This window comes from Cherax quadricarinatus, chromosome 22, assembly GCF_038502225.1.
Source record: "Cherax quadricarinatus isolate ZL_2023a chromosome 22, ASM3850222v1, whole genome shotgun sequence".
In the NCBI taxonomy this organism is placed as follows: domain Eukaryota; kingdom Metazoa; phylum Arthropoda; class Malacostraca; order Decapoda; family Parastacidae; genus Cherax; species Cherax quadricarinatus.
In genome coordinates this window covers 18,064,096-18,079,337 of record NC_091313.1, presented here as the reverse complement: position 1 = coordinate 18,079,337, position 15,242 = coordinate 18,064,096, and the positions used below count along the sequence as shown (strand labels likewise).

General features: G+C 45.0%; 1 protein-coding gene across 9 annotated transcripts in view; it reads left to right on the top strand.

The window, feature by feature from the left end:
- The window catches only part of f (espin protein forked), a 638,438-nt gene that overhangs the window by 515,972 nt on the left and 107,224 nt on the right, over positions 1-15,242 (top strand). For all 9 annotated transcript variants that reach the window (XM_053778210.2, XM_053778207.2, XM_053778212.2 and 6 more), the window contains one exon: positions 1,038-1,668. In XM_053778210.2, coding sequence (XP_053634185.2) covers positions 1,038-1,668 — 631 coding nt within the window. The remainder of the gene's footprint in view (positions 1-1,037; positions 1,669-15,242) is intronic.

Sequence of the window (15,242 nt, the reverse complement as noted above, 5' to 3'; positions counted from 1 at the left end):
TTGGTTGTTTTATGGGGTTAAAACCTAATGATTATACGAGGGAGATTGAGACTATATGTGAGCTTTTCATCACCAGACAAAAATATTTTGAATCCCTAACATAGAAATTAAACTCTCAGCATATATGTCCTAACATAAATATACCTCTCGGTGCATATATTCTGTGTTGATAAGACATAGTCTTGTAGGATATGTATTTTAAAGTATTTAATAATTAGATTACATATTTGCAACGTAAATTATTTTTTTGTACATATAAAAATGTTCATCAGTGTTTTCCGTAACTACTCATATTTCATCTTAAATGTGGGTTATTATGTAAATTCTCCAAAATTAAGCAGGTTATGCAATGGAGACATTAATATTTTGGGCATATGGGGAAAAGTTAATTTGGTACCCAATAAAAAAGAAGCCCAACCAGATCCAGCCAAACCCAAGCTAACCTAGATTTTAGGTTGGGTTAGATTTCTAGATTAGGTTAGATGATTTTGGTTACGACTTAAAGCTTTTTTTCCAATGGACATAAAATTTTAGTCTACTTTGCACAGTTGACATAATATTGAAGAATTTTACATAAAACCTGGGCAGCTGAGGTAAATATTGACCTGTAGTTTTTTATTGCTTTTTATGATTAATTTATTATCTTTATTATGCACCCCATACCCATCCTGTGGGCGGTAGTCAAAAAGATTACAGAGGTACAGCATTGTGTCCAGGGGCTGGGCCCCTATGCTGATGATATTAGCCCCTCAAGGAAGGTTCCTTGATGTTGGTGAGAGGCTCTTGATTTAGGAAATTGGAGCTGTGCTCCAGTTCCCCGAATTAAGCCTGAATGCCTTCCACATCCCCCTTAGGCGCTGTATAATCCTCCGGGTTTAGCGCTTCCCCCTTGATTATAATAATAATGATGATAGCAATTTTTTTCCTAAGTTTATCAACGATAAAGAGACAGATTGCTTCATTTTCTTTTATGCTCTCACCCGCGCATTCCATTTTCTCTTACAGCAATTTGACGTCTAACTTTTCCTTTCCTGCAGGGCTCCGAGTGTTCCCTGACCGGGTCTGACACATGTACGTCCTCCTCCTGTGAGAGTGATTGCCACAGCTCTGCCAGCAGCTCAGACTCTGGAGTACACCACGAACCATTTTACCTTCATCCTCCCGCAGCCGCAGTGGAGACTGAGAGTAAACAGAAGAGTTCGAAGGACTCCTTCTTCCTGAACCCCCTCAATGACCTCAAAGAAGCCTCGGAGAAACACAACAAAAACAAAAGGGAATCGGCTACTTCCGGCGACAGTGAAGATGAAAGGAAGTCGAAGGATCCTTTCTATCTTCACAAACCAGAAGCCGTGTCGTATCACAGAGTCCAGGAGCTCTTCTGCAGCAAGAGTAGCAGAAGAAGTAGTGTAAAGAGCAGCGAGAGCAAGAGCCATTCTTCCAAGAGAGGCAAATCCTCCAAAGAAAACGGAGAGTCCCTTCGTCACCGAGAAAACGGAGCTTCCAAAGAAAACGGTCACTCCAGGAGATGCGTAGAGAACGGGAAGACAGTCGGGGTGCATGAATATGCAAAGCCTAATGTCGAGAAGAAAAAAGGCAAAGTGGATTATGAGGGCAGAAAACTACCCAAGATCCCGTCTCCGTCACCTGTCGCGAATCCCACCATGAAAGGTAAGTGTTTCAACCATATAAAAATAACTGTATTCAATATTGGTACTGTAATGAACACTTGTTAGTGGGAAGAGACATAAATGAAACAAGAAGTTATAAGTTGCCTGCAAGAAGGCTGATTTCATTATGTGTATATGTATATCTATGTCTATGTATGTTAACGATAAGAGAGTTATACCTCTCACGTGTGCCTGACTTGTTGCATATATTATCATTAAGTAGAGATAGGAAATATTCTCTCTCATATACTCTGTCTATGTGCACAGGATACCATCAGCCATTTTTGCTTTACATCCATGTAAACAATACCGTGTGAAACATGCATGTGCTTATGTATCCCTGCGCTCTTCTGATTATGGCAGTGTGAGGTACCAGCATATTAGAAGTACTGGCAGTGTAAGGTACCAGCATTGTATAAGTACTGGCAGTGTGCGGTACCAGCAGTGTGGTATGTGTCGTCCTTGTGATAACTCGGTGTGGGATACGAGGCACTATTATAATCACACCTGGTTGCCATTACCTAATTAAACTGGTGTAACTGTTGAGGTGAGTCCCACTCGCTGAAGCTTGCCGGGCTGGGCTGCTTGACCTCCTGATGTCTGTTCTCACTCGGAATTAGAGCAGCCCTTTTTTTCATGGCTTCTATGTTGCTGTAGCCTATTCCACTGGTAGTCTGTTACACTTGTAGTCTGTTACAGTTTGTTGCACATCCATGCTTCCCTAAGACATATTGCAATACTCTGAACAGTTTAATGTGCTAAATGATGGCGTACGTCTCTTCATTGGTACAGTTTATTGGTACTGATGTACCTTATAGTAGCCTAACGGTGTCCAGCGGCTTCTTTGCTATTCGGTACAAGGGTAAGGATGGGGATGGGGTTGCCTTCATGCTGGTAAAGTGCTCTTGATCCATGGAATTGAGCTATCCTCCCTTTCCTTGACTTACAACTGATTATTATCCATTCTCAAGTGCTGTATAATCCACAAGATTATACCACTTCTCCTTCAGTATAATAATAATAATAATAATATTATTATTATTAATATTATTATATAGGTAATCTTTCATTCATTCTTTTACCTTCTTGTTAATTTTTTTTTGTTTTAAGAGTGTAAATATTTTCAATGTCAAATGCTTTCATACAGTCGAGAAATATGCAGTCTGTCCTTGCTTCTTTTTCCTCTCTTAAGTTCTTTGAATCTTTCGTACGTTTCTCATGAATGAGTATGAAAGATTTTTCTTCTCTCTCTCTCTCTCTCTCTCTGTATATATATATATATATATATATATATATATATATATATATATATATATATATTAGGGTAAACTTTGATGTCACCTAGCACACCAGTTGTGATCACACAACACGACTGGTGAGAGACGCTTGTGCTAGGGATGACTGGAGTATTTTCCTTGTGTCACTGAAAAAATCATTGTTTATATTGTAATTTTTGTGCCCCAGTTAATCTTTGTTGAAGTATTTGAGATATGTAACACACATGCGCTCTCGTACAGGGAGAGAGAGAGAGAGAGAGAGAGAGAGAGAGAGAGAGAGAGAGAGAGAGAGAGAGAGAGAGAGAGAGAGAGAGAGAGAGAGGAGAAGAGAATGTTCAGCGCTCATTATCTGATACGTGACCGACTGAACTGATGGATTGACAATTACAGCCATTGTTTGTCGACAGGTGCTTGAGATGACTGCCACATTGCTAGTTTGGGCGTGTATTCACCCAGTGGTGGCGTGTACTCACCCAGTGGTGGCGTGTACTCACCCAGTGGTGGCGTGTACTCACCCAGTGGTGGCGTGTACTCACCCAGTGCTGTCTCCTAGATGAACTTCTTGAGCCCAGTCTTGGTTCATTGCTTACATGTTGTTTACTCGCCACCTTGTTTTGTTTTCTCGTATAGATCTTTGAATCACTGTCAAGAGTTTGATTTCATTACATCTCGTATGGTGTATGCTGCTTGCACACTTTCGAATTGAAAGAAAGAAAAAAGGATCACAATACCGTGGCTGGAGCAATTCACAAAAGGACAACGTTTCGCTCCTTCCTGGACCTTTGTCAATGCATAATATATTCGCCTGCGCATGAGGCCTCTTTAATTCTTTTTGTTTACGTCTCGTTCTGGTCTCTCCTTTGTCAAACTCTTCCAGGTCTCTTGTTTCTACATCTCTGCGAATCTAATATGCTGTGATCACTTGGCCTCGTATCTATTTGTTAAAGAAACCATACCCCCGGCCGGGATTGAACCCGTGGTCGGGGGTATGGTTTGTTTGCCATCGTGTCATTACGATTTCTTGAGTCATATTTGCTAAAGCCTTGTATAGTTCTAGGTTTACATATATGAGAAACAGTATGGGCCATGGTTCTGATCCTTCAGGTAATACACCTTGTACACTTGTCCATTACCCAGTCCATATTTATGGACTGGGTAAAAAGGGATTCTTTGGAGTGTATATTGAAACTGTGTGACTAGTGTTGCAGATGTATGGAACAGGTTCTAGGTTTTTTGAAAGGTTTATAGAACTTTCAAGAGATTTAAAGCTCAGGTATGTAGAAAAATGTGATTATTTTCCAGTATATGTGAGACCTCGATACACGATCATACAGTAGCTTAATGTGTTTCGTGACGGGGTTATAAATATAGGTCAAGTTTACAGTGTTGAGGGAAAGTGTCGTATTAAATAATAATGAACCTGATATCAAGCGGGAGTTGCCATAGCTATTTTTTATGACGATACAATCTTACTGAGAGATTCATAGGAGAAGCTGCAGAAGTTGTTAGAGAAGTTTTAGGATGGTGTGTAAAGAAAGAAGTTAAAAAGGAACACTGAAAAGAATAAGGTGGATACGAGTAAGAATGAATAGAGTAAATAAAAGACTGAAGGTCAGATTGGAAGAGGAATGTATGGAGAAAGTGATTGTACTTAGGTACATGAGAAGAAATTTGCCAGTATAGATCTCCCTCTGATGTATGTCTTTTTACTACAAATGTATCAACATATTGGTGGTATGCATGGAGTGCACACACACACACACACACACACACACACACACACACACACACACACACACACACACACACACACACACACCTGAGAGGTGTGTGTGTGTGTGTATCAAGTATCTATACACCTCAGTGCTTATACACTAAGAGGCGTATATACTTTAGTATTTATACACTGAGAGTTGTGTATGTCTCTGTTTCTATTCATTAAGAGATGTGTATCTCTCGTGGATATTGCAACAAGGAGGCTGGAGGTAGTGGGAACATCGTAACTCACATCAAAAGTTTATTTTGTAACAATGGAGAAAAATTAGTTGATTATGGGGATATATAAATCTGAGGTAAATGGAAGGTTATGGAGAGGTTTCAAGGAAGGTATGGAAGAAAGATGCTTAGAAAACATTAAGAGATAGAAAGATGAACACCCATCAGGAATATTAACGCGTGTTAGCCTGGTCTTGGAGACTGGCCGTGATGCTTGAGTGTGGCAAGCACAATGCTTGCACTTTGTTAGTCGGGCGGAGATGTTGGTGTTCGGAGGGTCGCCACTAGTTCTCATGGCTCCTCTAGAAAGACAAAATGGGAGCAAAGGATGGTGCGTGTATTTGCTCTTTTATAATACGTTAGTTAAAGAACAAAAAAAGGCACAATACCGTGACTGGAACAATACACGAATAACTCGCACATGGGAGAGAGAAATTTACGACGACGACTCGGGCCATTTACAAAGTCGCACAAACACAAAAGATTGAGGGAGTCAGTATATAAAGGCGTTTGTTAAAGTCCCACACACCAGCCTCCTGCTGAGAGCTCCTGCCTAAACAAACTCACATTATGTGATTATCATACCTCACCCCTGGCTCCTCCTGACCCCCATAGTCATCCTGTTTTCTCTCCTACTCCACAATTTCCTTTATAATTCGTGTGCAGTTTTCTTACTTCTTTCGAAAAGATGGTTGCGGTGTCCTTGGAAGTGGGAGATTATATTTAAATGGAAGAAGCACTGATCTATGTAGTATTTGCGAAGTGGGAGGCTGCACCTGCCCGTAGTGAGGCCGAGATGTGGGCAAGCCGCTAGGAATGATGCTGTATTGTGAAGGTGGTTGATAGCGCACTAAGCTCACACATTGAGGTCCATGATTCGATCCCCGGTGCGGGTGGAAACATTAGGGCGTGTTTCCTTAAGACACAAGTTGTCGCTGTTCACCTAGCAGTAAACAGGTACCTAGGTGTTAGCCGACTGGTGTGGGTCGCATCCTGGGAACAAAATTAACCTAATTTGCCCGAAGTGCTCTACATTAACAAGGGGCTCTCTATATAGTATGTCACTGATGTCAGTTAGGACTGTATAAGTCACATCATGTATTTGTAGAAATAAAAATTATTCTTCTCGAGTTGAGGGAGAACGGGTGTATATTTGCGTGTATTCTGGTGCTTATATTGAAGGTGAGGGAGATGTTGCTGTGTCCGCTGCAGCTCCGGAATCCACTGTCATTATATTAATGATGTGGCGATACCGACACACTGTGGAAAGTGGCACTTCAACTCTCCTCAGGAATGATGAAGCCACTCGTGGTGAAACGTTTCCTTCAGTGAATGTCCTGCTCGGTACACAAGTGTCCTTAACCACAGCACCGTGAGAGTAATATGTCACTAAGAGCCACCAGGTGTTGTACCTGTGTCTCAGTCTTCCGGAATCCAGTGAAAAAATTACTAAAACAATGAAAGAGAGGAATAATTTTGATTTTAATAATAATGCGGATTTTGATAATTGATAATGTTGTAAACAACAATAATAATAATGACAATATAATAATCTTGTTAAATATATAGTAATGTTTACATTAATTATTATTAAGTTTATCCAGCTCAACAAAATTTTTCAAAAGCTTCGTTTATTGTATGAATATTAAGTGGTTTTTTATGCTTGTATACATATCAATGTATATATGTATATCCGTTCAAAGAGGCTCCTTGATGCTGTTGAAGGGCTCTTGATCTAAGGGATTTGAGCTACCCCTTCGTTTCCCTGGAACAAACCTGATTACCTCCCTCCCCCAGGCCCTTAATAATAATAATATTAATAATAATAAAAATAAAAATAGGATAATAAAGTTTGGTATCAAACGGAAATTCTAAATCATTATATTTCATTACCTCATTATCCGAGCATTTCTTTCTCCTCATTATTTTTGTTCATTTCCTACATTTGGGTTACTATTTCGTCTGGAAGAAATCACAGCAAAGTTTAGTGGCAACACGAAAATAGAAAAACACAACATGTGTGTCCGCCTTCCTGGGAACTCTGAGGAGGCTGCCTGTAATGTTATGTCTGTTTTCTCCGAGGCTGTAGGCTCGCTCTCTCTCTCTCTCTCTCTCTCTCTCTCTCTCTCTCTCTCTCTCTCTCTCTCTCTCTCTCTCTCTCTCTCTCTCTCTCTCTCTCTCTCTCTCTCTCTTCACGCACACACAGTTGTATTCTTTATTTCATCACAGTTACACTAAGACAATTTTCCCAAGAATAAAGCCCCGGGCAGTGGGTAAAAATGGCTCAGGGCGCCGCACTTAAAATGGAATTATCTATGAAATTTAACAATGAAATTAAATATAAACACTACTTGACTCGGAATTGGACGGTGTTACTGACTTTCCACACTGTTATTGTACTCAGTTTGTACACTGCGGGGAGTTACACGTCTTATATACTCTTACACTAAATATAAGATAACAGTGGAAGTTAGTTGGTTGGATACAGGCGAACAGAAGATATATATCTTCGTTTTCTTCTTCTTCTCCTTCTCCTTCCTTTTTTTGATATTACATAAAGAACGAATATATTTTTTATTTAATATTTCTTGTTGCAAATAAGACAGATGCTACCCTAATAATGACAATATTAATGCTGTTACTACTACTATTACTACTGCTGTTACTACTACCTCCACTACTATTGCTACTACTACTACTAGTAATAATAATAATAATAGTAATAATTTATTTAATATAAATAAAAGTAAGTTATAAAATATAGGTGTTTGAAAATATGGTAAATACGTTTCTGTTTTTAGTTATTCTGAAGAGTTTATTTACTCAGAGAAGGAATTTAATGTCTCCTCACTCAGTCATAATTATATTAATTCATTCATTGTTTTACTCAGTTTTTCACTCTAATACTGAGTTAGTTACTCAGGTCACTCTTATATTTACTCACTCGGTGGTTAACTTCAGTGTTTCACTCTCCCACTCCAACACAGTGACTGCCACTCAGTGACTGCCACTCAGTGACTGCCACTCATTGACTGCCACTCATTGACTGCCACTCATTGACTGCCACTCAGTGACTGCCACTCATTGACTGCCACTCATTGACTGCCACTCATTGACTGCCACTCAGTGACTGCCACTCAGTGACTGCCACTCATTGACTGCCACTCATTGACTGCCACTCATTGACTGCCACTCAGTGACTGCCACTCATTGACTGCCACTCAGTGACTGCCACTCATTGACTGCCACTCATTGACTGCCACTCAGTGACTGCCACTCAGTGACTGCCACTCAGTGACTGCCACTCATTGACTGCCACTCATTGACTGCCACTCATTGACTGCCACTCAGTGACTGCCACTCATTGACTGCCACTCAGTGACTGCCACTCATTGACTGCCACTCAGTGACTGCCACTCAGTGACTGCCACTCAGTGACTGCCACTCATTGACTGCCACTCATTGACTGCCACTCATTGACTGCCACTCAGTGACTGCCACTCATTGACTGCCACTCAGTGACTGCCACTCAGTGACTGCCACTCATTGACTGCCACTCATTGACTGCCACTCAGTGACTGCCACTCATTGACTGCCACTCAGTGACTGCCACTCATTGACTGCCACTCATTGACTGCCACTCAGTGACTGCCACTCATTGACTGCCACTCAGTGACTGCCACTCATTGACTGCCACTCATTGACTGCCACTCATTGACTGCCACTCATTGACTGCCACTCAGTGACTGCCACTCATTGACTGCCACTCATTGACTGCCACTCAGTGACTGCCACTCATTGACTGCCACTCATTGACTGCCACTCATTGACTGCCACTCATTGACTGCCACTCATTGACTGACTGCCACTCATTGACTGCCACTCATTGACTGCCACTCATTGACTGTGACTGCCACTCATTGACTGCCACTCAGTTGCCACTCTGACTGCCACTCAGTGACTGCCACTCATTGACTGCCACTCATTGACTGCCACTCATTGACTGCCACTCATTTGACTGCCACTCAGTGACTGCCACTCATTGACTGCCACTCATTGACTGCCACTCATTGACTGCCACTGCCACTCATTGACTGCCACTCATTGACTGCCACTCATTGACTGCCACTCAGTGCCACTGCCACTCACTGCCACTCATTGACTGCCACTCATTGACTGCCACTCATTGACTGCCACTCATTGACTGCCACTCATTGACTGCCACTCATTGACTGCCACTCATTGACTGCCACTCATTGACTGCCACTCATTGACTGCCACTCAGTGACTGCCACTCATTGACTGCCACTCATTGACTGCCACTCATTGACTGCCACTCATTGACTGCCACTCATTGACTGCCATTTATTGACTGCCACTCATTGATTACCACTCAGTGACTGCCACTCATTGACTGCCACTCATTGACTACCACTCAGTGACTGCCACTCATTGACTGCCACTCATTGACTGCCACTCATTGACTGCCACTCATTGACTGCCACTCATTGACTGCCACTCATTGACTGCCACTCATTGACTGCCACTCATTGACTGCCACTCATTGACCGCCACTCATTGACTGCCGCTCATTGACTGCCACTCATTGACTGCCACTCATTGACTGCCACTCATTGACTGCCACTCAGTGACTGCCACTTATTGACTGCCACTCATTGACTGCCACTCAGTGACTGCCACTCAGTGACTGCCACTCATTGACTACCACTAAGTGACTGCCACTAATTGACTACCACTCAGTGACTGCCACTCATTGACTACCACTCAGTGACTGCCACTCAGTGACTACCACTCAGTGACTGCCACTCATTGACTACCACTCAGTGACTGCCACTCATTGACTGCCACTAATTGACTACCACTCAGTGACTGCCACTCAGTGACTGCCACTCATTGACTACCACTCAGTGACTGCCTCTCATTGACTACCACTCAGTGACTGCCTCTCATTGACTACCACTCAGTGACTGCCACTCAGTGACTGCCACTCATTGACTGCCACTCATTGGCTGCCACTCAGTGACTGCCACTCAGTGACTGCCACTCAGTGACTGCCACTCATTGACTGCCACTCATTGATGCCACCAGCGACTGCCACTCCATTGACTGCCACTCAGTGACTGCCACTCATTGACTACCACCAGTTGACTGCCACTCATTGACTGCCACCAATTGACTAACCACCTCGTGACTGCCATCCAGTGACTGCCACCTAAGTTGACTGCCACTCATTGACTGCCACTCAGTTGACTGCCATCCAGTTGACTCACCACTCCAGTGACTGCCACTCATTGACTGCCACTCAGTGACTGCCACTCATTGACTGCCACTCCAGTGACTGTCCACTCAGACTACCACTCATTGTGCCACATTGACTACTCAGTGACTGCCACTCATTGACTACCACTCAGTGACTGCCACTCATTGACTCCACCTCCAGTGACTGCCACCAGTGACTGCCACTCATTGACGCCACTCCAGTTGACTGCCACCTCCAGTGCCTGCCACTCATTGACTGCCACTCAGTGACTGCCACTCATTGACTGCCACTCAGTGACTGCCACTCATTGACTGCCACTCAGTGACTGCCACTCATTGACTGCCACTCAGTGACTGCCACTCATTGACTGCCACTCAGTGACTGTCACTCAGTGACTGCCACTCATTGACTGCCAGTCAGTCATTGTCACTTCCACAGTCACAGCTACCACTCATTTAATTTTTTTTGACACTCATCTATTACTCAGTGTTGTTCATTCACTCACTGGAACACTGTCATTGTAGTGCCTTTAATCGATGGGTGTGGGAACCAGTGTCACTGTTCTCTCTCTCTCTCTCTCTCTCTCTCTTTCTCTCTCTCTCTCTCTCTCTCTCTCTCTCTCTCTCTCTCTCTCTCTCTCTCTCTCTCTCTCTCGCTCACACACACACACACACACACACACATACACACATCTGTGATATTTTAATTCAGTTTCTGTTTTCCTTGATACTCCGTGAAAGTTCTCCAAATGAGATTAATCTGCTTCGCTTATACATTGAATTGTATCTGTGGTCTACATTTAGCAAAGGTCAAGAACACAGAATGCAAGACAACATAAAAGGTCATGCAGCCAGGTGGTTGTGCTTGGAGGTGCTGCTGGGGTGTCAGACACACCAACACAGCCTCCACAAAACTGATCCCAACCCAAGATAGGAGAAGTCAAGCAAGCAGTTGAGAGACGACTATATATATATATATATATATATATATATATATATATATATATATATATATATATATATATATATATATGATGAACAAGGAGGCTTTAGGAAAGGTAGGGGGTGTGTGGACCAGATGTTTACAGTGAAACATATAAGTGAACAGTATTTAGATAAGGCTAAAGAGGTCTTTGTGGCATTTATGGATTTGGAAAAGGCGTATGACAGGGTGGATAGGGGGCAATGTGGCAGATGTTGCAAGTGTATGGTGTAGGAGGTAGGTTACTGAAAGCAGTGAAGAGTTTTTACGAGGATAGTGAGGCTCAAGTTAGAGTATGTAGGAAAGAGGGAAATTTTTTCCCAGTAAAAGTAGGCCTTAGACAAGGATGTGTGATGTCACCGTGGTTGTTTAATATATTTATAGATGGGGTTGTAAGAGAAGTAAATGCGAGGGTCTTGGCAAGAGGCGTGGAGTTAAAAGATAAAGAATCACACACAAAGTGGGAGTTGTCACAGCTGCTCTTTGCTGATGACACTGTGCTCTTGGGAGATTCTGAAGAGAAGCTGCAGAGATTGGTGGATGAATTTGGTAGGGTGTGCAAAAGACGAAAATTAAAGGTGAATACAGGAAAGAGTAAGGTTATGAGGATAACAAAAAGATTAGGTGATGAAAGATTGAATATCAGATTGGAGGGAGAGAGTATGGAGGAGGTGAACGTATTCAGATATTTGGGAGTGGACGTGTCAGCGGATGGGTCTATGAAAGATGAGGTGAATCATAGAATTGATGAGGGAAAAAGAGTGAGTGGTGCACTTAGGAGTCTGTGGAGACAAAGAACTTTGTCCTTGGAGGCAAAGAGGGGAATGTATGAGAGTATAGTTTTACCAACGCTCTTATATGGGTGTGAAGCATGGGTGATGAATGTTGCAGCGAGGAGAAGGCTGGAGGCAGTGGAGATGTCATGTCTGAGAGCAATGTGTGGTGTGAATATAATGCAGAGAATTCGTAGTTTGGAAGTTAGGAGGAGGTGCGGGATTACCAAAACTGTTGTCCAGAGGGCTGAGGAAGGGTTGTTGAGGTGGTTCGGACATGTGGAGAGAATGGAGCGAAACAGAATAACTTCAAGAGTGTATCAGTCTGTAGTGGAAGGAAGGCGGGGTAGGGGTCGGCCTAGGAAAGGTTGGAGGGAGGGGGTAAAGGAGGTTTTGTGTGCGAGGGGCTTGGACTTCCAGCAGGCATGCGTGAGCGTGTTTGATAGGAGTGAATGGAGACAAATGGTTTTTAATACTTGACGTGCTGTTGGAGTGTGAGCAAAGTAACATTTATGAAGGGATTCAGGGAAACCGGCAGGCCGGACTTGAGTCCTGGAGATGGGAAGTACAGTGCCTGCACTCTGAAGGAGGGGTGTTTATGTTGCAGTTTAAAAACTGTAGTGTAAAGCACCCTTCTGGCAAGACAGTGATGGAGTGAATGATGGTGAAAGTTTTTCTTTTTCGGGCCACCCTGCCTTGGTGGGAATCGGCCAGTGTGATAATAAATAAATAAATAATAAATATATATATGTAATATATATATATATATATATATATATATATATATATATATATATATATATATATATATATATATGTATATACACATATATATATATATATATATGCAATAAGATCACAGTAAACAGGTGATTTCAGAATATGCAAAACAACCACTCTGAAAGAATATAGAAATTCCAAGTGCTTTCGTGACTACTCACATTATCAAGGAACTGATAATGTGAGTAGTCACGAAAGCGCTTGGAATTTCTCTATTCTTTCAGAGTGGTTGTTTTGCATATATATATTATATATATAACAGCACCACCAGAGTCACACGCCACCATCATAGTCGCACACCACAACCACAACACGCTGTCACCACCACTATCATACCACCACAATAGTACACACTACATAACACAGCTCCACCACCACCATCCAGTTTCACCGCCACCATCCAGCTCCACCACCACCATCCAGCTCCACCACCACCATCCAGCTCCACCGCCACCATCCAGCTCCACCACCACCATCCAGCTCCACCGCCACCATCCAGCTCCACCGCCACCATCCAGCTCCACCGCCACCATCCAGCTTCACCACCACAATCCAGCTTCACCACCACCATCCAGCTTCACCACCACAATCCAGCTTCACCACCACCATCCAGCTTCACCGCCACCATCCAGCTCCACCGCCACCATCCAGCTTCACCACCACCATCCAGCTTCACCACCACCATCCAGCTTCACCACCACCATCCAGCTCCACCGCCACCATCCAGCTCCACCACCACCATCCAGCTCCACCACCACCATCCAGCTTCACCACCACCATTCAGCTTCACCACCACCATCCAGCTCCACCACCACCATCCAGCTTCACCACCACCATCCAGCTCCACCACCACCATCCAGCTCCACCACCACCATCCAGCTCCACCACCACCATCCAGCTCCACCACCACCATCCAGCTTCACCACCACCATTCAGCTTCACCACCACCATTCAGCTTCACCACCACCATCCAGCTTCACCACCACCATCCAGCTCCACCACCACCATCCAGTTTCACCGCCACCATCCAGCTCCACCACCACCATCCAGCTCCACCACCACCATCCAGCTCCACCACCACCATCCAGCTCCACCGCCACCATCCAGCTCCACCGCCACCATCCAGCTCCACCGCCACCATCCAGCTTCACCACCACCATCCAGCTCCACCACCACCATCCAGCTCCACCGCCACCATCCAGCTTCACCACCACAATCCAGCTTCACCACCACCATCCAGCTTCACCGCCACCATCCAGCTCCACCGCCACCATCCAGCTCCACCGCCACCATCCAGCTTCACCACCACCATCCAGCTTCACCACCACCATCCAGCTTCACCGCCACCATCCAGCTCCACCGCCACCATCCAGCTTCACCGCCACCATCCAGCTCCACCGCCACCATCCAGCTCCACCGCCACCATCCAGCTTCACCACCACCATTCAGCTTCATCACCACCATTCAGCTTCACCACCACCATTCAGCTTCACCACCACCATCCAGCTTCACCACCACCATCCAGCTTCACCACCACCATCCAGCTTCACCGCCACCATCCAGCTCCACCGCCACCATCCAGCTTCACCACCACCATCCAGCTACAGCGCCACCATCCAGCTCCACCGCCCCAACCAGCATCACCACCACCATCCAGCTTCACCGCCACCATCCAGCTTCACGCCACCATCCATTCTCCACCACCACCATTCAGCTTCATCACCACCATTCAGCTTCACCACCACCATTCAGCTTCACCGCCACCATCCAGCTCCACCGCCACCATCCAGCTTCACCACCACCATCCAGCTTCACCGCCACCATCCAGCTCCACCGCCACCATCCAGCTTCACCGCCACCATTCAGCTTCACCACCACCATCCAGCTTCACCACCACCATCCAGCTCCACCACCACCATCCAGCTTCACCGCCACCACCCAGCTTCACCGCCACCATCCAGCTCCACCACCACCATCCAGCTTCACCACCACCATCCAGCTCCACCGCCACCATCCAGCTCCACCACCACCATCCAGCTCCACCACCACCATCCAGCTCCACCGCCACCATCCAGCTCCACCACCACCATCCAGCTCCACCGCCACCATCCAGCTCCACCGCCACCATCCAGCTCCACCACCACCATCCAGCTTCACCACCACCATCCAGCTTCACCACCACCATCCAGCTCCACCACCACCATCCAGCTTCACCACCACCATCCAGCTCCACCACCACCATCCAGCTCCACCACCACCATTCAGCTTCACCACCACCATCCAGCTCCACCGCCACCATCCAGCTTCACCACCACCATCCAGCTCCACCACCACCATTCAGCTTCACCACCACCATCCAGCTTCACCACCACCATTCAGCTTCATCACCACCATTCAGCTTCACCACCACCATCCAGCTTCACCACCACCATCCAGCTCCACCACCACCATCCAGCTTCACCGCCACCACCCAGCTTCACCGCCACCA